General features: G+C 46.4%; 1 protein-coding gene across 4 annotated transcripts in view; it reads right to left on the reverse strand.

The window, feature by feature from the left end:
* The window catches only part of pax5 (paired box 5), a 48,362-nt gene that overhangs the window by 21,809 nt on the left and 1,949 nt on the right, over positions 1–24,604 (reverse strand). Inside the window, exons 2-6 of one of the 4 annotated variants that reach the window (XM_035530231.1) lie at positions 14,467–14,632; positions 12,601–12,798; positions 11,554–11,618; positions 9,962–10,087; positions 2,519–2,619 (exon numbers count right to left, since the gene is read on the reverse strand). In XM_035530231.1, the coding sequence (XP_035386124.1) occupies positions 2,519–2,619; positions 9,962–10,087; positions 11,554–11,618; positions 12,601–12,798; positions 14,467–14,632 (656 nt within the window). Of the gene's footprint in view, positions 1–2,437; positions 2,620–9,943; positions 10,088–11,553; positions 11,619–12,600; positions 12,799–14,466; positions 14,633–24,604 lie in introns of all 4 variants that reach the window. The other 3 variants (XM_035530229.1, XM_035530230.1, XM_035530228.1) reach the window with 3 other exon arrangements.

Raw genomic sequence — 24,604 nt, forward strand, 5'->3', positions numbered from 1 at the left:
TGATTCTTGCGTAAAATAACTACAGGGTGTGTGTGGGCGTGCTTTGCTTTGCTTGTAAAAGGTTGCATTTCTGTGGAAACCTTGTGTACGTGTTGAGAACTGAGAACTGTAGCGAAGTGCACATGAGGATCAGGATGTTTCGGATAGAGGCCCTTCAACAGCTACGCGAGCACTTTGTGTGAATCATTTTGCTTGCACTACAATTTTGAATATATAAATAAATATGTTATATAAATATATATATAAGATGGATAGAACGCGCCAACTGGCCTCTTTTGCAAGCACAAGCACACAGATGCACGCGATTGGCCAGCGTCTGCGTGACTGACAGTGGCAGAGGACTGCTAGCCTTCCCACCCAGGGAGCAGGTGGAGGGACAGATCTGCCCACCAGTCATATCGAACAAGGAAGCACTTACTCCTCACACCCACTTTTTGCTCTCTCCACTATGCTCTTACACACACACACACACACACACACACACACACACACATCCTCTCTCTGACAGACTAAGGGTACTCTCCCAGTGTGATTGTTCCTGAAACAGGAACTAACACACACAGAGACACACAGGGGAGCTGGTGTGACCCAGAGGTTAATACCCAGTTGGCAGGTTGGGGACCTTTGACCCTGCCAGCTTTAGTGCTCAGCAGTGAAATGGACTGAGGAATTATGGGACTTTGGGATGAGTCTATAGAACCATGACACCCGCCGTGTGTGTGTGGGGGGGGGGGGGGGGGGGGGGGGGTGAATGTCCTTTGACATCAACTGACATTTTTGACACCATGAGCCACTGTTTGTTTTGTATGGTGTGGTTTTTTTTGTGTGTGTATGTGTGTGTGTGTGTGTGTGTGTGTGTGTGTGTGTGTGTGTGATCATTGCCATGTTTAAGCTATGCGAAGCCAGCAAAAAATCTAAGAAATCTAAGTGCCAAAAAGCAGTGTAATCTCTACTGCAAACTGACCCACAGTCCACCAGCACACACACCACAGAACCCACGGGCCATAGTCGCAGTTACTGAACTGAACATCTGGTTAGTTACAGTTACTGAACCGAGCGTCTGCTTAGTTGCAACTACTGAACCGAGCGTCTGCTTAGTTGTAGCTACTGAACTGAGCATCTGGTTGCGGCTACTGAACTGAGCGTCTGGTTAGTTACAGTTACTGAACCGAGCGTCTGCTTAGTTGTAGCTACTGAACCGAGCGTCTGCTTAGTTGTAGCTACTGAACCGAGCGTCTGCTTAGTTGTAGCTACTGAACCGCGTGTCTGCTTAGTCGCAGCTACTGAACTGAGCGTCTGGTTAGTTGCAGCTACTGAACTGAGCATCTGGTTAGTTACAGTTACTGAACCGAGCGTCTGCTTAGTTGTAGCTACTGAACTGAGCATCTGGTTGCGGCTACTGAACTGAGCGTCTGGTTAGTTGTAGCTACTGAACGGAGCGTCTGCTTAGTTGTAGCTACTGAACCGCGTGTCTGCTTAGTTGCAGCTACTGAACTGAGCATCTGGTTAGTTGCAGCTACTGAACTGAGCGTCTGGTTAGTTTGTCACAGTTAGTCATTCCTAGCTTCCCTGTCATATTTATTATTTTGGTTCCATTCCTTAGGGTCATTTTCTCCACCCCTCTTTTGGTTTTCCACGCGCATCATTCCTTTCACCTGTTCCTCATGTCTAGCCTTGTTAAGTTCATGTATTTAAACCCTGTCTGGTTCCCTGTGTTGTTGGCCGTTCATTGTTTGGGTGTTTGAAGGACTGTATTTGTGTATTTGTTTGTACTCCGTGCCTTCGTGTTTATAGCTTCTGTTACAGCCTGCTTCCCTTGTTTGCCTTCATGTGTTTTTTGTTTATCGTGTATCCGCTTGCTCTCCGTACTGAGCGTCTGGTTAGTTACAGTTACTGAACCGAGCGTTCTGAATTAGCACAAACATTTATCTGTTATCACCAGCAGTGATGCCTTACCTGCCAAATAGCAACAAGCAACATGATGACCTCAATATTTGAATTAGTTTCATCAGTTATGCCACATTAGTTTATTTGTTTATTTGTGTGCTTGTGTGTGTGTGTGTTTGTGTGTGTGTGTGTGTGTTTACTGCTGTCACCTTTTGCTTGTTTCTCAATGAATCGGTTGTATGTAAAAGTCTAATGTCAATGTGCTCAGCCTTCAGCAAGGCCTGGTACACACCTGACCTAACCCAACACAAAACCTCTATAGGTAGCACATCAGCAGCAGTGGGGTCAAGCCCTAAGCATAAGCTCACAGAGGTGAAGGGTCAAGACTGGGTTCAGAAGGGTCAGGGGTCAACAATAGGGTCGGAAGGGGGTCAAGCAGTGCCGGCGGCCAGGCAAGGAAGAGCAGAGCTTCAGGCAGGAGGGGGCCTGTCTTGGACCACGCCCCCTTGTGGCATTTCCATAGAGACAGGCCCCTCCACTCGGCTCTTACCTGGGTGGGCTTGCAGCTGCTGTTGTCAGGGGCGGGGTAAATGTCTGAGTAGAGCTGTCGATCAAACACATGGTCCAATACCTCGAGCTGCTGCGGTGTGAAGAGCTCCCCTCGCATCTGCTTGCGCAGAAAGTCCCGCCCTGAATGGGCGTGGCCATTTGCCAAAGAGGAGTCCTGAAGATCTAAAGAGAACAAAAAGCCATACTGTTGTGAGAACCGTGCTGTGCTAAGTACTTCAATAAACAGACAACACTGAAATTAAAACTGAACTCTTTGTAATCACTGTTGCTATATCAAGATTATTAAAATCTCATTACTAAAATCTCTGAAATTAGAACGCGTTCCACAGTACTTTGCTGATTCCCGAGTGTGCACCTGAGATGTAAATCCCACCGTGTAATCACCGCTAAATGAGCGGTTACCACGTGGCGGAACGGGCGGGCGGAAATTCTCTCGTGCCGCCCCCTGGGGTGAATTCGGCTCGATCTGGGGCGCCGGTCGTGTACGTGGAAGAAAGGCAAAGTACAGCTGGTATTAACGCGGCAGGATATGTCTGGCTGGCAGTGAGCGCGTCATGGCCGCGGGCTCACATGCGAAAAGTTCAGCACTGTCGGAGCTGTAACGTGAGCGTGGAGTTTACGTCGACGCGCATGCGAGGAAATCCGCGCTGGGCGCGAGGTCAGGCTAACAGGTTTATGCTGTTTATTAGACGAATGAATAATAGGAGCACGCCTCTGTTGCATGTTGGTACAATTTCACCCCTCCACCAGAGAAATGTACACTAGTAGGCAGAGAAACACGCGCACGCACGCACGCACGCACGAGTGTGAGAGTTATTACAGAGCTGTTCAGTTTCTGAGGAGACAATTATAAGAGTAGAGAAAGCTACTGGCTTCAAATGATTACAGAGGTGGGGGGGGGGGCGGCAGGGGGCAGTGTTGTGGTGCTGGGGGGGTAGAAACGAAAATGCCTGATATAGAGCCAATTCATTTCTTCAAAATGCCTCAGAGAGTCTTATTCAGGAGACCTGGAGGGCAGGGACAATCCGAACCACACCAGAGAGAGAGAGAGAGAGAAGCTTAAAGAGGGCAGGCAGAATACTCCCATAAATGTTTCTCTTTATTTTCCTGCTTTATTGGAGGGGAGATGGTGAATTTAAATATGGACTCATATCTGGTTTAGTCCATAATGGTACGTGGGAGAAACTGGAGAGTGGAGCATCGCAGTCTTTGTGTGTGTTTGTGTGGGGCACCAGTGTTTTAAACACAGCTCAGCGCTGCAGTTTTCACTGACAGACACACACACACACACACACACACACACACACACACACACACACACACGCACCCGCACGCACACACACACACGCACCCGCACGCACGCACGCACACACACACACACACACACGCACGCACGCACACACACACGCACGCACGCACACACACACACACACACACACACACACACAGCCACCTATTCTAGATAGTCAGTGATTGCATACACACATGCATGTACACAAGCGTGCGCACACACACACACACACACACTCACACAGTCAGGAGTGTATGATCTACAGTGTTTTGACCCTTTTAATCCCAGCAGTCAGTGTGTCTGATAGAATTCAATTGATCAATCATGTCTGTGTGATGGTACCATTTCAGCAGGATTATTGCTTTCACCTTCTCTGAAAGACACACACGCGTGCGCGCGCACATACACACAAAAGGCTGCCCGGGGTGTGTTTCCTCACGCGAGTGCTGTCACGCTTTCTTTTAGCTCTGGTGTTGTGCATCTGCTTGTGTTTACACTGGTGGTGTGTCGTTACATACATTCGCATGTTTGTCATAGCGGAAGTGAAGATGGTGATCGTTTTACTGGATTTTTAGTTTCTCTGTCTCTCCCTCTTTCACCGGTCTCTCTCCCTCTTTCACCGGTCTCTCTCCCTCTCTATCTCTTTATAGGGGAAGATCAGGTGAGGCTTTCACATGTGAGTTTTCACTCCCCTAGGACTCCTTAGGGTAGTGTGTGTGTGTGTGTGTGTGTGCGTGTGTGCACAGAAAGACATGGGAAAGTTTTTAGAGAAACAAGGAATCCAGCTTTTGTGTGCTGCATCACTGCACTGCACATTTAGTGTGTGAGGGAGTGCGGATTCTGTTGGGCAGGCAAACCCTGATTTTGGACCCTTACATGCTTATACACGTACACTCTTAAATGCTTACAGACTTACACTCTTACGTGGTTACACTCTTACAGTCTTACACGCTTAGCTTTAGTCTTACACGCTTATAGTCTTAGACACTTACATGCTTACGCAACTAGTTTTACATTCTCATGAATTTACGCTCTTACACACAGTCTTACACACTTACACGCTTAGTCTTGCAATCTTACATGCTTACACTCTTAGTCATTCACGATTACACGCTTACACACCTAGTTTTTCATTCTCATGAATGTATACTCTTACACACAGTATTAGTCTTATACACACTCTTACAGTCTTACACTGTTAGTTTTACACTGTTTACACTGTTTTACATTCTTAGTTTTACATTCTTATGAATTTACACTCTTGCACTCTAACAGTTACACTCTTACACACAATGTTAGTCTTACAGTCTTACACACTCTTGCAGTCTTACACTCTTACAGTGTCACACTCTTACACACTTACACTCTTACATAGACTCTTACAGTCTTAACACACTTACAGTGTAACACTCTTGCACACTTAATCTCCTACAGTATTACACTCTCACACTCTTCTAGTCTTACACTCTCACAGGCTTAGGGCCCTGTTGTTGTGGAAACAGCACAAACACACTAATAAGGTACAAGACTGGCACAGACACAGTGGCAGAATTCATCAGGCTGATCACATGATCAGCAGGCGTGGTTTCAATATCCAATCAGATCAACTCCTGGAAAAGGCGCCAGTGACAATGTCCTCATGGCATTGGACGTGCTGGAACAGCAGCGCCAAAAAAATCCACACACTCGTCAGGGATTCTCTACATCCAAATGTATGGCACTGTATGATGCATGAGGCATGTATGATAATACATATTATTAGGACTTTCACAATTATTGCCGTTCACTGGGATGAGAATAAAAATTAAGATTTACATAATTGTGCTACAACTTAATTTAATTTAAATAATTTTAATTTTCCGTGCATAATGACATGCTGACCGTCTGAGTCACATTTAATAATTTAATACAAATAAAAGAGTTTTTCATAATGAAAAATAATTCAATTGGGTCTATTTAGTTAGTCTTTGGGAGATGCCTTTTTACTGGGGTGATGTTTGTGGTTAAAATCCCACTCTGAGAAACTGGACGCGTCTTTAATGGCCTGCTTGGTATGAGGAAGACCCCGTGTCGCGCTTGATCGTGTGCCGAGCGTGGGTCAGGGTGGGCGCAGGCACCAGCATCATTTTAAGCCAAAACGGCTTCCAAACTCCCTCTGCACCGGCGGAGTTTAAACCCACCTCACTGCAGGTGCGTCCATTTCTGTTCACCGAATTAACGAATGGCGATAAATGAGTGTGGGTGCCCCAGAATTAGTGAAATGCATCGTTAGGGAATGTTACAGCCCTTACACTCTTAGACTTAAATGTTTCACACGCTTACACTCTCTCCTTTGTGCACTAGCCCCCATAAACCATATCTATGGAGAGAATCACTGTCTCTCTCTCTCTCTCTCTCTCTCTCTCTCTTTCACACACACACACACCCCCAGAGCATCCCTGCCTCTCAGCGGTATTACATATTCAGTGGGCTGTGCTGGGGAGACTGACGCAGGGCTGCTCTCCTCCCGTGTTCCTTTGTCTTTGGCTGCTGTGACGCGGCTATAGGGAGTCAACCTCTGTAACTGCACACAAAGGCCTCAGCTGTAGCCAGGGCTAACGCTGCCTTTCACACACGCACGCAGGGAGGGACCTGTGGAGAAGCTCGGATGCCACTTTCTCGTGCATAGTTCAAAAGTGGAGAGAATGGCAACAAAAAGATCAATGTATTCTCTCTTTGACGCACACACACACACACACACACACACACACACACACCCACGCAAATGCACACACAGTCTTGCTTAGGGGTAATGGGTATACTTCAGCCTCTTGCACTTGACTCTGTGTGTGTGTGTGTGTGTGTGTACACATCTGAGTATGGGTGTGTGTTTTGTGTTGGTGTGTGTGTGAGTGGGTGGGGGGGATGTCAGCCTTGACAGATCAAAGTGTTAGAATCTGAAAAGAAGTAAAAACCTCGCTATCCTTCATCCTTTAGTCCTCTCTCTCTCTCTCTCTCTCTCTTTCTCTCTCTCTCTCTCTCTTTTGTCTCTCCATCTGTTTCTGGTTTTCTTTTATTCTCCTGATCGTGAAAATTAATTGCCTTAAAAAGTTACTGAAAATGACACAAAGGTATGCCAGTAAAGCAAAGCAAACCTGCAGTCCAGACACGCGTAAAAGCACTTTTGACATAATAATATAATGAATAAACAATATCTGGTAATCATATACCGCTGGAGAACAAAGTTCAATATTTGACAACTTCAGTGACATTAGAAATGTTTGACATACAACACGATTATCTTTCTGTATTACAAAGCACACGCGTGTAACACGTCATTTCTGAACGGTGGATATTCACGGCTGTCCAAAGCCGTCTGAAGTCACACATGGAGGCGGGGGGGGGGGGGGGGGGGGGGGGGGTCCTCAAAAAATTCTCTCCTCATCTCCTCTCCTCTCTCCTCTCCTCTCCTCTCCCCCCTCTCCTCTCCTCTCTCCTCCTCTCCTCTCCCCCCTCTCCTCTCTCCTCTCCTCTCCTCTCTCCTCTCCTCTCCTCTCCCCCCCCCCCCCTCCTCTCCTCTCCTCTTCCCACTCACCAATCCTCTCCCCCCTCCCCTCTCCTCTCCTCTCCTCTCCTCTCCTCTCCCCCCTCTCCTCTCTCCTCTCCTCTCCTCTCCCCCCTCTCCTCTCCTCTCCCCTCTCCTCTCCTCTCTCCTCTCCCCTCTCCTCCTCTCCTCTCTCCTCTCCTCTCCCCCCTCTCCTCTCCTCTCCTCTCCTCTCTCCTCTCCCCTCTCCTCCTCTCCTCTCTCCTCTCCTCTCCCCCCTCTCCTCTCCTCTCCTCTCCTCTCCTCTCCCCCCTCTCCTCTCCTCTCCCCCCTCTCCTCTCCCCTCTCCTCTCCTCTCTCCTCTCCCCTCCTCTCCCCTCCTCTCTCCCCTCCTCTCTCCTCCTATCCCCTCTCCTCCTCTCCCCTCCTCTCTCCTCCTATCCCCTCTCCTCTCCTCCTCTCCCCTCTCCTCTCCTCTCCTGTCCTCTCCTCCTATCCCCTCTCCTCCTCTCCCCTCCTCTCTCCTCCTATCCCCTCTCCTCTCCCCCCTCTCCTCTCCTCTCCTCTCCTCTTCCCCCTCTCCTCTCCTCTCCCCCCTCCCCTCTCCTCTCCTCTCCTCTCCTCTCCTCTCCTCTCCCCCCTCTCCTCTCCCCTCTCCTCTCCTCTCTCCTCTCCTCTCCTCTCCCCCCTCTCCTCTCCTCTCCCCTCTCCTCTCCTCTCTCCTCTCTCCTCTCCTCCTCTCCTCTCTCCTCTCCTCTCCCCCCTCTCCTCTCCTCTCCTCTCCTCTCCCCCCCTCCTCTCCTCTCCCCCCTCTCCTCTCCCCTCTCCTCTCCTCTCTCCTCTCCCCTCCTCTCCCCTCCTCTCTCCCCTCCTCTCTCCTCCTATCCCCTCCTCTCTCCTCCTATCCCCTCTCCTCTCCTCCTCTCCCCTCTCCTCTCCTCTCCTGTCCTCTCCTCCTATCCCCTCTCCTCCTCTCCCCTCCTCTCTCCTCCTCTCCTCCTCTCCTCTCCTCTCCTGTCCTCTCCTCCTCTCCCCTCTCCCCTCTCCTCCTCTCCTCCCCCCGTATAAACTGAATGCACAGACACAGTGACTGTCTTCCAGAGGCCCCACAAGTCAAGTTCTCCCTTTTTGCTCACTTCCCTTCTGCCTGAACGGGGTCACCGGGTCACCACGGGGCTTTCCTCAAACACACACACACACACACACACACGTGCTCACACCTCCCTCCCCTCCACTGGTTCTTTTCCCACTTCGGAGCAGCTGTGAGTCACAGCATACTGCTCCATTGAACACACATACACACACACACACACACACATGCGCGCGCTCACTCATAAAACATATCTCTAAAAGGGTTTAAACCACTGAATCATCTCTAGTGATTCAATCACAAAGTAAACAAATGCTTCACTGCAAGTCAAATGTTTCACACACACACACACACACACACACACACACACACACACACACACACACATAATACACCTAATACCATATGAATGTTCATGTTTAGGTATTCTCACATATACCCACCCAATAATGTGAGAACAGACTGTGAGAACACCACACACACACACACACACACACACACACACACACACAATGACTACCACTTGCAGTTACACCATGTCAATTAAACACACAAATTAATTTAAGTCTGTCCCCATCTCTCTCCCTCCCTCTCCATCTCTCTCTCTCTCTCTCTCTCTCTCTCTCTCTCCCCATCACCAGTCACTGCGTTGTGTTAATTAAACAGGCATACAGCGTTCTAATTGCTGCATGGATTAATGCTGTACGTGCACGGGCCCCTCGGTGCACGCGCGTCTCGGTCCCTTTCAGAATTCATCCTGCGTCACTCTCACAGCATTCTGTCTTTCGTATAACACTTCTCTCTAGCCCCCCCCCCCCCCAAAAAAAACAAAAACAAAAAACCCCACAACATTCTCTGTGGGTGTGCACCGCTCAGATATGTGGGCTTGGGGCGCACATCTGTGTGTGTGTGTGTGTGTTCAAAGCGTTGAGCTGAACGGAGGCTGAAACTATGCACGCCAAACCCACATTGGCACTTTGGATGAATCCCCAGTGTTAATCCCAGTAGTTAATCCCACGTATTATTCCCAAGTGTTAATCCCAGATGTTTCTAAACAGCAGCTAGTCTGCTCTCTTCGCCGCATACACCACAGTTAGAGAAATATTGACTGTCTTTGTACAGCTCTGAGAGAGATATCCTACTGCTGGGTGAATGCATTTCATGGTGTGTGTGTGTGTGTGTGTGTGTGTGTGTGTGTGTGGCATCTGGACCTGCCTCACGTACAGCGGGGGTCTGCCCATAGATGGCTTTTTAATGCGTGCGCGCACACACACACGCTATGAAGCCGTTGGATAGAGATGTTTATCTAAGATGCACCAGTGGTGTCCAATCCACCGGCCCTGATACATCTGTCAATGTTCAGACACTTCCATCTGTGCAGTGTGTGCGTGTCGGTAGTGCTCAGCATACACTAAAATGAATTGCATTTACCTTCTAAATGCGGTAAAGGAGAGTGTTTTAATTACAGATTGGGCTGTAGTTCCATCTCTGCTCATTCCATCATGCTGCACTAATCCCCACGGCGTGCTAGACGCTGCAGCGGACACACACACACACACTTTTTTTTTTTTTTTCCTCTCACAGACAAAGGCGTCCATACTTTCATCCCTCTTCCTCTTGCTAGCATCGGCCGCCGAGCTGATCCCCAGAATCCCGCTGATGGAGTAGGAGGAGCCTGCCGCGTCACTGGTTACCGCGGAGACCTGGGTCACGGCCACTGTGGAGACTGAGAGACAGAAGGTTACAGGTGAGCCCAACGTGCAGGCACGGTTCGTCTACGGGTTTATTAAACGATATGTGTGTGTGTGTGTGTGTGTGTGTCTGTCTTGATAGGGTTTTTCCGAGGTGACCTCTGCCACGGGTCCGGGCGGCTGCCTACGGTGACCCCGCGGTTTCGTTCCCTGTCCTCGGTCAGGTCGGCAGGCTGTGGCCTATGCAGGCCTGCGCCTCTTCCGTTCCATCAGAGCTCGTCCGTTAAAAGTTTTTAAAAGAGAGAGAGACGAGGTGTCCGCTTTGTCGGGCCCGTCCACCACGCGGCTAACGTTATGGCGGGAAGACACCCGCCGGCCTCCTGCACCCCTCTTATCTCACTTCCTGTCACCTGATGTTCACCTTGAGTGACAGTACGGCAGCCCGGAGGGGACACCGTGGTGCGGAGGCGCAGCTAATCCGGACTCCCAGCAGACCGCGCGCAAACGGAGCAGCGTACGGAGAGAGGGGACGCGGGAGAAAGAAACAAATCGCTCGGCGGAAAGATAAAAGGTCCTTTTCTCGCCTCTGCCACTCGCTGAGCACGTGCAGAACGTAATGAATGCATATCCCTCCACTTTTTCCCTCTTGATTTATCATTTCAATTATCTGCCTCCCTCGTTCTTTATTTCTGTGCGCGTGCGTGCGCGTGAGTGCGCGTGAGTGCGTGCGCGAGTGCGTGCGTGAGTGTTATGCGCGTTATTTTTCCCCTTTTCTGCCACGCAGTGGATTGGAGACCTGAAGCCGGCGCTCTATATTCAAAATCCCTAAATTTCAATTTTCCGGCTGAGCATGTGAGCTATTTATCATCGTAATCTGGAGGCGGCGACTGACGTGCGCCCGGCGGAAATTAATTTAGATTAAGCGACGATGTGCGATCCTGCCGATTACTGACAGGGAGACGCCGTGGCGACGCCTCCTGGGCAGGGCGCCGCTCTTCCCGGCTCCGACTACTCGGAGCAGGACGACAGGGTTTCCCCCATGATTCCGGAGAGAAGTCTGCCGGTTCCGAAGGGACGTACGCGACTAACGGCACTTTTGAACACGCCTCCTCTGCATGAATCTTCCGAACTCTAGGCTAGGTGTAGCCGATGACCTTGAAACATTATTTCACGGTGCGTGCTGCGAGTTACACAGGGAACCATGCTGAACCTGATAGGGGGCTCTGTTCCACGGGGTGAGCGATGAGGGTCCCACCCCGCCCTCCGGCCGAGGGGATGTCAGAGGCGGGATCCGCTCACCATCAGCGTGGAAGGACTGTTTGTGATCACCTTAAAGTTTGTGACAGTGTGAGCTCTGATTTGCAGTTACCACAGGAATGCATGCTGTGAAACTAGCTGAAATGCAGAACGCTGATGTAAACGTTGAAAATGTGTGAAAATAAATCAGGGGGCATGAGATGCTTGGTAAAGCAGACGTGCATGTTGATAGTGGTGGTCTTACCTAAGTTATGGGCAGTGACACTTCCTGATTGGCCAGGCGGTTGCTGGACTTTAGTGCGAATGATCCTACAGTAGACAAAGAGGAAACAGACGTCATTCACACACACGCATGTGTGAGTGTGTGTGTGTGTGTGTGTGTGTGTGTGTGTGTGTGTGTGTGTGTGTGTGTGTGTGTGTGTGTGTGTGTGTCTGTGTGTGAAGTGCCTGACATGGCAACACAGACTCAAACTTCTTGCATGACTGCTCAAGCAAAGACCCCCCCCCCCACAGACACACACACCTCGCCATCTCTCTCTCTCTCTCTCTCTCTCTCTGTCTCTGTCATTGTACACATGGTGTTGAACCAGGGAACCAGACTGAATCTGTCTACCTCTCTGTTCATTTTCTGTCTTCTGTTGACTTCATACTGGACATGCTGGTTTGGTCACACACCGTTTTTAGTCACATGCACAACCTCACATGTTCACATGCACATACTACATACATGTACACATACACAGACACACATGTTCATATTGAAAAAAAACCCACACACAAGTGCACATGCACAGACCACGCACACATAATGTGTACAGACACACACTTGTACACATTTACAGATGCACACGTACACATGCACAGACACACACATGTACACGTGTGCAGACACACACGAACATGTGATCAGACACACACGTACACGTGCACAGACACACATGCACAGACACACACACACATACCCATGCACAGATACACACAAGTCTTTGATTTCTCTGAAAGGATCATCACTGAGTTGTGTATTACTGTATCTGAATAACATTAGTCAACAACCAAAAGGGGCGTGTTCTGATGATAAAGGGGGGTGTTCTGATGATAAAGGGGCATGTTCCGGTCCTAAAGGGGCGTGTTCTGGTCCTTTTATGTTTTACCTTGAAAACCAATGTAAAGTCCCCACAACATCAACATTTTGACACATTCACATTACGTGGACAGTCCAATCCCAAAGAAGTAAAGAACCCACAAACACATACACACACACACACACACACACATACACACACACACACACCTGTTGATTGAGCTGACACTGGGCACACTGTCGTTGTCACACACTCTCTCAGCGAGTAGCCGGTCTCGGATCTCCCAGGCAAACATGGTGGGATTTTGGCGTTTGTAATCTGCGATTTTGTCGACGACTTTGGGTGTAGCAACCTTTGGTTTGGATCCTCCGATTACCCCCGGCCTGATACTGCCGGTCTCGTAGTACCTGCCATCAGAGCAGCACAGGTGTTACTGGAGGTGTACTGGTACCATTCTGAAGCTGATGGCCCATTCAGAAGGAACACACACACATATACACAAACCCCACTGCATGCAGAGACCTCTGTTCAAGATCACATGAACACACACAAAAAATGCAAATGAACAGAACTGCTGGTAATCTGTACAAAAACAAACAAACACACACACACACACACACACACAAACACACACAAACACACACACAGACACACTCACATACCATAAATCAGAACCTTGTAAAACACATATGCCTTCACACTACATGCTTAATTTAAATAGAGAAGTGGCAAGTGGGATATACAGATGTATACACAAGGCAACGTCAAGAAGGTAAACAGGGATTACCAGCCTCACACATACACACACACACACACACACACACACACACACACACACACACACAGCTGTAAAGCCTTAGGCTCTGTCCCTGCAGTATAAACATAAAAACAGTGAAACTTAATAAGCCGCGTGAAAATCCCTTATTAACGAGAGGCCATGGATATGCATACACCTTATTTACTCTAGCGCTCTACACACAGTTTTCTTCTGTTCTGCCTGCAAGCCAGAGAGCAGGGAGGAAATTAACACACGCTCATACACACACACACACAGAGTGTAGCAGTAACGGTTGAGTGAGTTGGTCTTAGACTGGGGGGCAGAAGCAAGATAGAACAATAGCAAACACATTTTTAGATACAGCTAAAGGCCCTAGCGCTAATCCATTCATAGCGCTTCATCCGTTTAAATGCCTGTTCTCTCTCTCTCTCTCTCTCTCTCTCTCTCTCTCCCCTCTCTCTCTCATCTTTTACTTCTTTCTTCATATTCGTTATAAATCATTTCATTCTAAATCACTCTGCCCAAATCTCTTTCACTCACTCATTCTACCTCATTCTCTCTCTCTCTCTCTCTCTCTTTCTTGCTCCGTCTCTCTTCTCTCTCTCTCCTTCGGTCTCTCTCTCTCTCCCCCCCCCCCTTCTCTCTCTCCTCAGCAGATGTACGCTACTGGTTTCATTCGGATGCAAATGTCAAATGTGATGAATCTTTCCCTTTTGTGGCAGAGAGAAAGAAGCAGAGGGGGCTTCGATTCGGGACGAGAGAATTCTGGAATTTCAAACTCGGCCACACAAAAGGGGCCTGGTGCTGACTCAGCCCCTGGCTCCCCTCCGCAAGCACAGGTCAGGACGGTCCGGTCCGGGGAGTGGCCACTGCGGCGGGCATTACAGCGTTCCGAGCATTTCGTTCGGACTTTTGCGCTCGGTTCCAAAGGCGCTTATCTGCACGGACGGCACAGTGCAGTTCCACGCGGTCCTTGACCTTCCTTTCAGAACCTCTTCTGCCGAACCAGGCCATACAGTCAATGAACTTAAAGGACACTAAGGAATATGTTCGGTGCTGATGTCTCACCAGAAAATGAGATGATCCAAATATACAGACTCACAGTTAAGCATTAATAATTAATAGAAATAAAATACAATTGATTAGCAGCATACAGGCACTGATACAGCAATAGTTAACTCAAAGGTTTGAGGCAGGAGTCTGTGTGTAGTATGTATTCACTCTTGAACCATTTATGAAGCAGTAAACATGAACAAGGCAGTGATGAAGGCTTAAGCCTGCCCCGAATGAGCCGTACCTGCCCAGGATCTTGCTGACGCAGCCGTGGCTGACCCGGAGCTGGCGTGAGATGTCACACGGGCGCACGCCCTGGTGGGCCAACTCCACGATCCGCTGCCTGACCACGTCGGGTAAAGGCCGCCCGTTCACAAACACCCCCCCCAGCTGATTCACTCCTCCGTGCCCTGGGCAGAGAAGGGTGGAGGCGTGGAGGGTTGTGGGGGGTAGGAAGGTGTTGAGGAGGTGGTGGTGGGGGGGAGAAAAAGGTGGGGGTTAAAAAGGAGGGAGAGAAAGAGAGATGGAAGAGTGGAGGTGTTAAAGAAAGAGAAAGAAAAGTGTGTGTCAGAGGGTCTTTCATACAAGATAGAAAATTACTCCCCACATAAGTAAAACAGTTTGAAAAGGGAGTGTGATTAGGGGACTGCTGAGATGTGCTGCTGTTTCATACCTTTGAGTGCAATGTGTGTGTGTGTGTGTGAGAGAGAGAGAGAGAGAGAGAGAGAGAGAGAGAGAGAGAGAGTGTGTCTGTCTTTGACCTGAAGGTCACAGTATTGCATTTTCCTCCTCTCCCTGACAATATGTTCTCCTAGTGGCCAACTAGTGAATTACACATGACCTCCTTACAATCAGCATCTTGCGAGTGGCTTGTCTATGCATTCATTGTGCATGTGTGTGCATGTGAATGTTTGTGCATGCAGGTGTGTCCATGTGTATGTGTGTGTGTGTGTGTGTGTGCGTGCGTGTGTGTGTGTGTGCGTGTGAGACTGAGTGTGTCTGTGTGCGTGTGTGTCTGTGTTAAACAGATTCTTTTATTCTGGTTCCATCGTCTGTACTGGAGTTAAGGCAGGTCTTCACCAGTTTATACTGGGATGCGTTACTTCCTGTTGCCTCCAGGTGGGAGGAGGCTGATTTAATGACCCTGCTCCACTCTGTTGATGAGAGGCTTTCCACCTCCCTGAGGTGTCGGACACTATTATGTCTGTGTAAGGATTAAGATACAGTATATAGCCCATCTGACAATCTATGGCATTGTGTTATCACTGCATCCCTTGTTACATTTAGTTCTGTGTGTGTGTGTGTGTGTGTGTGTGTGTGTGTGTGTGTGTGTGTGTGTGTTAAATATTGCCAGGCAGTAATCCAGTTCTGTCATATTAACATACTGATTGCTTCAGAGGGAATCTCATGCACACACACATACACATACACACACACACAAACACACGCACACACACTCTTGTGTACATACACTTTGTGTGCTAATCCAGCCCACGGGGGTAACAGTTCTTAAGCACATCTCTGCAGGTAATATCAAACTGAACTGGCCTCCTAATGCCCAACCATGAAATGCATCAATTCATCAGCATTACGATAAGCCCCTCCCACCACCAGCCTACTCAGTACTTACAGACAACTAAGCCCCTCCCACCACCAGCCTACTCAGTACTTACACACAGGTAAGCCCCTCCCACCACCCTGCACTTACGGACATACCTCAGGCCAACAAACAAGTTCTTACGTAGGAGACGGTGCTGTGGTGAACTGCACAGTAGAACACTTTCTGCACATCGGGCCTGAAATTTTCACTCTCCCTCTCTCTCTCTCTTCCTCTTTCTCTCTCTTTCACTCTCTCTCTCTCTCTCTCTCTCTCTCTCTCTCCTCTTCTGTTTCTGCCATTTGTACCTAATGAATTCTCCATAAGCAACAGACACTTAGTTACACTGCGGTACAACCCATTTTTGGTATTGTTATGTTTGTTTGTTACTTTTATTTACTATTTAATATTATTAAACGTCAGAGTGCCAGAAAGTGTGATTGACCCATAACATAAATTAAGTGACTTTAAAGCAGATGATCGTGGACACGTAACTTCAAACAGTTGAAACAAGTTTAAAAAAAGCCAAAATATATACACACACTACAATACCTACATACACATTTTACACTCCAGATAAAACACACACAAAAACTGTGTTTGTGTGTGGTTCTCCAAATCCACCAGATTCCTTGAGAATCTTCAAACGCTAATGCGGTTCTTTGCCAATGACTCGGTGTCAGTAATATATTCTGACCTTTGACCCGTGATTCCCGCCTTTGTACACTATGAAAGTCACCCAATGCAACGTTATGTGCCCTAACTACTCTGAGTGTCTTAAAATGGAAACTTCCCGATGTTGTACTTTTTAAAGCGGCGAGGAATCACGTTACTTTACGTTACGTTCACAAATTCTGTTGTACGGCGTTTCGCGCCGGCAACGCAAGTTGTATTTTTAGTCCTGTGGGCTTTCTCTGATCCATATCCGAAAACCTTCGCGAATACACGAGGAATAAACACACATCCTAAAACGGTAACAGTTCGCGTAGCTCGGGTCAGCTATAGAAATGACCCCCTAGCCCGCAAACTTGCTAACAAGCAAACCTGCTGGGGCAGGATGCGCTTTGACGTTTAGATGCAATAGCGCTGCGAGGCACATTCTCGCTCTCTTTAACGGCGAGGAATCCGATCGACGGATCTTTTCCTAACTTATTTACCTGCAACACTGTGCAGTCTGCGACAGCAACAAGCCAATAGGTTAAATACGCCTTCGCTATCCATATATAGCGTTGACAGGAAGGAAAGGTTTAGTGTACTTTGTGTGTGTGTGTGTGTGTGTGTGTGTGAGAGAGAGAGAGAGAGAGAGAGAGAGAGAGAGAGAGAGAGAGAGAGAGAGCGAAGGCAAGCTAGGGTGAGAATTAAACGAAACCGACGTCTTCTAAGATGCGATCTATAGGCTTCCCTTCCTCCATTTTCTTTTTTTCCGTTTGGCCACTTGGTTTATAAATCGAAGCGTTCCTGCAGCTTTGATTGATTTAAAGGCAGGCTCTGCTTCTGACACACAGAGAGCGACACATCCATGCTCCTCCATCCAGAAAATAAACCCGATTAGCGACGCTCTTCCATTACGATCCTTTATCTCCGCCAGCACCGGCCGCGGTAAGAGCTCCCGATTAAGCGTTTTTAAATAAGCGGAAAGAAAAGACAGCGAAGTGAACGGCAGCCCCGTCTCATAGACACACCACAGGCCCAGCCTAACAAGTAGACTAATGCCGAAACAGCCTAGGGACGAAAATGTCCACGTATTGTGGACCTGCGGGGGGAAGAAAAACAGCGTGAACCCCGCTTCGTGAGTTTAGGAAGAGTTTTTGTGTGTTTGTTTGATTTAGTTTGGTTCGTATCATTTAAATGCCGTTTTAAGCCCGTGGGGTTTTCCCCTGTCAATCGCAAATTTTGGCAAAAAATAAGAGCACGAGCTTTCATTTCACGTGTTATGTTTTCGATTTTCTGACTGCAAATATAAGTTTATTACTATTATTATTATGATTATGATTATTATTGTTATTATTATTATTATTATTATTATTATTATTATTATTATTATTAATAATAATAATAATAATGTTGCTGCTCTTCTTCTTCTTGTCGTTGTTGGTATTATCGTTGTATTCTTGTTGCTTGTTTTTTTTTAATGTTTTTTAACTGCGGAATTTGGAGAAAGCTGCCTAATTATTTTAAGATTCACACTCTGAATAATCAAACTGGACTACTTTTCCAAACTTTACTCTCAGCTGTGTAACCTTGTTCAGTACATTTATTTTAGCCACAGATCAGCGGGTTTAACTTGGATTCGAGTATGAACTTGCCTAAGTAAAGAAAACGGAGCTGTACAAGGCGTTCTTTGGAAGAGTACTCAAATCGAATACAACTAATGATTATCTATAGGCCTTTCTAAACGCAGCCGTAGGGTTTCCACACTCAAGGTAGTGTGCCTCCCGCAGTATTTAATATCTAATACTTTTGGAGAACTTGTTCAGAGGCGTTAACTGATGTGATAAAAGTAGACAAAAATTATTCTAGCCTAAAATAAAAATAGCGCTGCATAGAAGATAACATTTTTCACTTTCTGCGTCGTCGAATTATGTCGGAATTTTAATAAATCCTATTCGCATGTTAAAATTAAAAAAGAAAGAAACTGCAAACTCTTAAGGACACTTCGCCTGTCTTTTCCTCTACCCGTACAGCATATATATCCGCCTCAATAATCTGTACATACATCCTTTTTTCCGAAAAACAACTAGCTTCTTGTTGCTCTGCGCATTCTAATGCCCCGATTTGGCTTTTTTCTTGGCGTAATCTTTTTATGGATTCGTCGCCCGTCGCCAAGTACGAATTGTGTTGTGAGATAGTGACGGAAAGGAAACGTGATTCGTTCTACTTTTGAAATGTGTATACTTCTAATCCACCATTTCATTCACCGTGCCAATAGATGTCATTTCACATAGCTGCCCGCGCGCATGAGTTTGTGTGTGTGTGTGTGTGTGTGTGTGTGTGTGTGTGTGCACGCGCGCAGTGGCTTGGCGAGAGGGGTTTTATTCAGCGATAAGAGAAAAGGCGCGTGCAGGAGAGAGAGACAGAAAGATTATAGTGGAAGTTTCAGTGCTGCATTTAGTTAGAAATATTCGCACATCAGTTATAATCCCATTTTACATTAAAACCAATAATAATAATAATAATAATAATAATAATAATAATAATAATAATAATAATAATAATACTCTCATTCGCTAATGTAATTACGGTTGTGAAGATCATGACTTGCTTATACATGTTATAAGGAGAGCCTTCGCCGTATGCAGAAAGAAAGAGAAGTAACGACAGAAATAAACAGAGAGTGAGAGAAGAAAGACGGGAGAAAGTGAAAGGACGTCCTTAACACCAGCGGCTTGTGGCACCAGTGCCCCGCCATGTCACGAGTGAGTGACCAAGTTTCTGCACGCTACACCGCGCGCCACCGCGCACTAGCTTTCGCTGTTCACCCACCAACCGGCCTTGTTTCACTATGTAATAGCTGCTTTCAACAAAGACAGAGGCCTTTGGAGTCTCTTTCCTCTACATCAGGTCAAGTTCAGCGGCCGCCCGCTGGCTCGCGCCCTTGGCCGCCGTTTCTCCCCGGGGATCAGCACACAGACGCCAGACAGCCGGAGCTCGCTTGGCTTAACAAAGCGCGGCGCAGCGGCCGGGAGACAAACTAAAAGCGTCAAACCGAAAACACATCAAACCCCACCGTTCTCACGCGGGACATCTTTTACAGCGTTTGTGTCATATAAGCAAGGCTCGTGAAAAGCATAAAAGGAGCATGCGTGTCCCCGGGGTTTTCGTGAATTATTCTGCACTTTGACTGACACGGTTGTTTTCAACAACGTTCTTTTAAGAAAGATCAACTGAAGTAACACGAAAAGAGGGGGGGGGGGGGGGCTCATTTTCCGTAAACTTACTGTGCATCGCGGCGAACGGATCGTGCTTGCAGTGAATTTCCATAGGTCAGATGTCACGGCCGTGGCCTCCCGTGTTAAACGACGGAACGGGTTGCAATGGCGCGCCTTTAAACGGTGTCCACGTTTTTAAAGGTTTGTGCGTAGCTTCTGTTTGTTCACCCTGTCCTCTCTAGTCAGATATAAGTATCCCGAATACTTCGAAATGTTATCAAATTAAAAAAATAAATAAATAAATAGAAACTCCGTACCTTACATGAACCCGGATAAAGTTAGCATTTAAAGTATAGGGACACTGAGTATTTGACTTTTAAGAAAAAGAAAAAAGAAAAAAAAAGATAATTACAGGGGATAATTTAAGATACACATTAGTAATAAGCGCTACTATTAAAATGGGTGTAGAATATAGGGACTGTCGTTGGGTCATACCCTTCTGGGATCAAACCATGACATATGCGGCCCAACATAGAAAACCAAATCCAAACAGAATCCATTCACTGGGCCGTGACTAGCCGAAAAACAAAACAAAACGAAACGAAACAGATTTTCAAAAAAGCAACAGAGTGGCGTCCGGTGAAATAAGAGATGCCTAACTGAGTGTAAGTTCGGTGAAATGCGGTCTTTTAATTCAAGCGTTGAAATCTCTTCTCCAAGCAAGAGCCGTCTTCGCCTTCGCGCTCCGCTGGCCGCGAGCCGTGAACTGTGACTAAAGGTTCGCTAAAGAATGATCTGGCCGCTGTGGCAGAGAGCCGTTAAAGCGTGACTCGCTCTTTGGTCTGTACCAGTAACTTTGTAAAATCCTTAGGTTTACAAACGTAGCAAAATATTTAAAAACCTCAAATGTTCGCATTTAGCTTCGCGGGAGCATTTTCCCCAGTCCCTTCACTTCTCGAGGTCCATAGGTCCCATCATATTGTTCTTTTTTGGAAAACACCTTGATAACTCCAAAAGTGTGTAGGTCCGCAAACGAGGATTAGGAGTGCTTCTGTATAAAACTAAACGGAGCATTTTATCAAACGTGGATTGCAACGCTATCTACAAATTAAGAGAAAATAGCCATTTCAATAATAAATTAAAGTTGTATCGGTATCCTGTCCAAGAAAAACGCGGCGCTCTATCAAGTTTTGCAGTTGCGAGAACGTGCGTAAATTCCACGGAAAGTCTCAGTGCGGGGTAACTGTGATGGAATTTCTAGTTTGAGGAAAAAATAAAACCCGGCGCCCACGTTCCTCCGTTGTGAACGCTCCCGTTCTGCGGTGCGTGCTCCCGAGTTTTGCACCTTCGGTCTTTGCCGCGCGACCACTAGGAGAGCGCACGGCGCGTTTCAGAACCTGCTCTCGTGTGGACAGCGCCAAAGCTACGTCGCTCTGAATCTAGCACTCAGCCTGGGCCGGACTGCCAATCAAGAGGACTCAGCCTATCACAGCACAGCGCCTCTGCAGACACAACCACCCAAAATCGTGTACACACTAGGACGGCACTGATTGGCTCATACAGCCCCGATGTGAAAATGACGTGATGTCCGAATTGTCCATTATAACAAATGGGAATTCTCGACAGCAGCAAGTTCTCAGCCGTCGACGATTCCAGCCGTCGATGATCTTATGTTTAATTTCAATTATCTAGGGGAGGAAACGAACTTGAAGTAATATTATCATTTGGGTGTAGTCCAGATGTGTAAATATTAAACAGGTCATTAATTAAGCACCACCTTAAAGGGAGAAAGCGAGACTACGTTTTGATACGAGAATTACAGTGCAGAATTATGGATATCTAACCAAATAATAAGAGAATTAAGCATTTAAATGTGGATCAAAGCTTCCCGCCTGATAGTCTACCGACAGAATATTACTGCATGTCGCATTAAACCACAAATAAGGGAAAAACCGTTTTTTAAAAAACAAACAAACTAATTATTGTGATACATTAGCCTTTTTGCACAAACTTATGAACTATTCTTTGAGGTACCTCAGGCCAGCCAAGGCCATACGGCACGTTCCATTTGTATGTGTTACATGTGGTTGTTGGGTATCACCAAAATAACATTTTAAAAACATAAAAATGCATACAATGATACAGCTTGTACTATTTTTGTTGTCTCTTCTGGTAGTCTTTTCCATCCCCAAGTTCGGTGACGTAGGTAAGAGTGAATTGTGTGATTAAGTGAACGCTGCAAGATATTGTTTGCAAATGAAAATGCGAAGCAGAGATAGTAACAAATCAATTAAAGCTGTAGTAAACTATTTGATAGCTGTACCCAAATGTCACGCCGACTGAATGTCTTCAGATTCTGGTGTTCGATTTTTACAATGAATATGTACTGTATGTCTGTAGATATGTAGGCCTATGTATGCATTTATTTAGCCTTCAACATGAGTGTCGATTGAATTTGAATTTTGTGGGTATATGTGTATTTTTAATTTTTTAAAATGTTCTATAGGTTTTGAAAATAAACATTTTTAAAAAACCTTCCTATTTTGGCCCGTTTAAAGTCTGTTTTGGCACGTGTGATTGCTTAACACTGGAATGAAAACGAGCGTCAGCACGAGGATACGATATTTCTCAAGGCCACTATTTTGTATTTCCCCTTTTCCTGTGAAAGCTATTTTATTCCAGATCTCATGCATCTTTCGCCGTTCATTCAACACATGCTCCTCTGACTGTACCTTAGAAACGTATTCGCATAATTCTGTCGTGTAACCAAACATTTTACACATATTTTGGATATATTATCAGCTTGTTATATGAATTCGAGTGCACAGTTTTAATACCAACTGGAAACAGTCCGCTGAAGAACCAGACATGCACAGTGACCTCAGCACCGCTTTTCAGGAGCTGGTTTCCACCATAAAAGATTTGGAATTCCTTCGCCGCACGCGCCACGAGGGGGCGTGCATGGTGTCTTGCGTGTAAAAAAAACCACGCGTTCTCGGCGTTCTCACACAGTGCAGGTAACCTATTCTCATATTGCTAATATATTCACAAAAAATTAGACTAGCAAATTTGTTTGCGTTTGTTTTCGCTGCCAAATGCTGTTAATTTTGCCACTATTTATATAAATATCATCCAGTGTATGTGTAAGTAATGAATTTGGTTACTATGCTAATATCTTTACGGACGTTTCTTATGGAAAATAAGGACATACAAGGTCACAGTCCAATATATAAAATAACCGTCAAATGGCATTAAACTCAGCAAATTTCATAATGATTCTTTAAGGATTTAAGATTTTTCCAAAAGTGTTTCATGTATTGTATTTGGTGGATATATATTCTATCACTTAAATTCATGCTTGAGGAATTGGCCTATTATTTATTTCAATGAATCAGAATCCGAAATAAGCCTCTATTTGGGCAGCGTTGACGGTTCCTTCCTGGTTCTAATCACGCCTTGAAAATAGCTCCCCAAAACACATTTGCTCTCGTTTCTTGCCATGCGGAGATGCGAATGGAAAATTAAATACACAAGCAATTAAAAGTAAAAACTCAGCCAATCGTTTATATGCTAAGTTATTGTTGCTCTGGGCCTAGAATTTAGAACTTCCATTAGACACTTAATCCTGAAGTCTGAAAGCATTAGCATAATTCATTACTGGTTCCCGCGTATTGAGTAGGGTTTTTTTTCGGAATTCGGAGGTGATAATGATTTAGGAGGTGAACTCTAATGTCTAGCAACGTGTTTTTCCTTTTTTTGTATAAGGTAAGATTCGGTAAAGACTATGAAAGATTAATCGCGCATGTTAACTTGGCGGCGACTTGCATTACACGCCCGCATGACTATATGCGCGATGAGAAATGCATATCTCTTAAGTTGGAATTCATTTTAAAAAAAGACAATAATAAAAAACCAAATAAAACATAGCGACCGTAAAGTGAACTGTTCAGAGGTCTGTGTGCCGTAAGGGAACCAGTGAGAAAAGCAGGGCCAAATTGTACTAGTTGGCACATTGCTCCTCGTTCAACAAACAGGCGAAATTAACGTGGCCGAAAATTACAAAAAAAAACGGGGCGAGACTTGGAAAGCGCCGCATGACTGGCCTTTCTGCTCCATTCTGGACTAGTACCCTTGTAGCCTTTTAACGTATTTTCAAGCGTCGAGATCTGCCCTGGCCTGTTCTACATCCTTGCTCCACAGCAGGTCCACGTGGTGACGGTGGATCCACGCAGTGCGCGAGGCAGTCCACGCGCGCTACGTCTATAAGAATCACGAGACGAGAGCCGCCAGTAAACAATTCTATAAATTATTTCACGGGTCACGCGCGTCTGCGAGGTGACTGACACGCGCCGGCGAGGGAGTTAAAGGGGGTCTCGCCCGTCACACTGCAGCAAGTGATGACGACCGTGAATATAGGGTTAAACCCCGACCGCCAGAATCAATTTTGACGAATTCTTTTTAGATGTTATAGCGTAATAAATGACATTTCGCCTTGGCCTTTCACGGTCTGCCCCTTTGCATGTGGAAACGTGACGCGTTGGCAACTTTTGGTAAAGGAGAAATCACCAGAATGGGGGAGAGACCGAAAGTGCCTTTAAAGTCAGGCATTTTTTGAGGCAGCCTATGGGCGTTAAAAGAATATCTTACAGAAGACTCTGAAAAAGCGGGTTTATGTTGTAGGGCGTTTTCAAGCAAGACGTTGTTTGCCTATGCTATGCAAAGCATTCTGGAATAAAATTAAATGCTTCTTGTTTCCAAATAATCGTCATAGTCTAACCATGACCCCAGACAGACATCTGTTTGTTTGGTTGGTTGGTTTGCAGTGTTTGAAATGAATATGCAGTTTGTAACGTGCATCATTTTGCTGAAACAGCTAGCTTCCAAAATTAAAAATACGACGAGCACTCCGGTGTGGC

Source organism: Electrophorus electricus, chromosome 9, assembly GCF_013358815.1.
Source record: "Electrophorus electricus isolate fEleEle1 chromosome 9, fEleEle1.pri, whole genome shotgun sequence".
Classification (NCBI taxonomy): Eukaryota; Metazoa; Chordata; class Actinopteri; order Gymnotiformes; family Gymnotidae; genus Electrophorus; species Electrophorus electricus.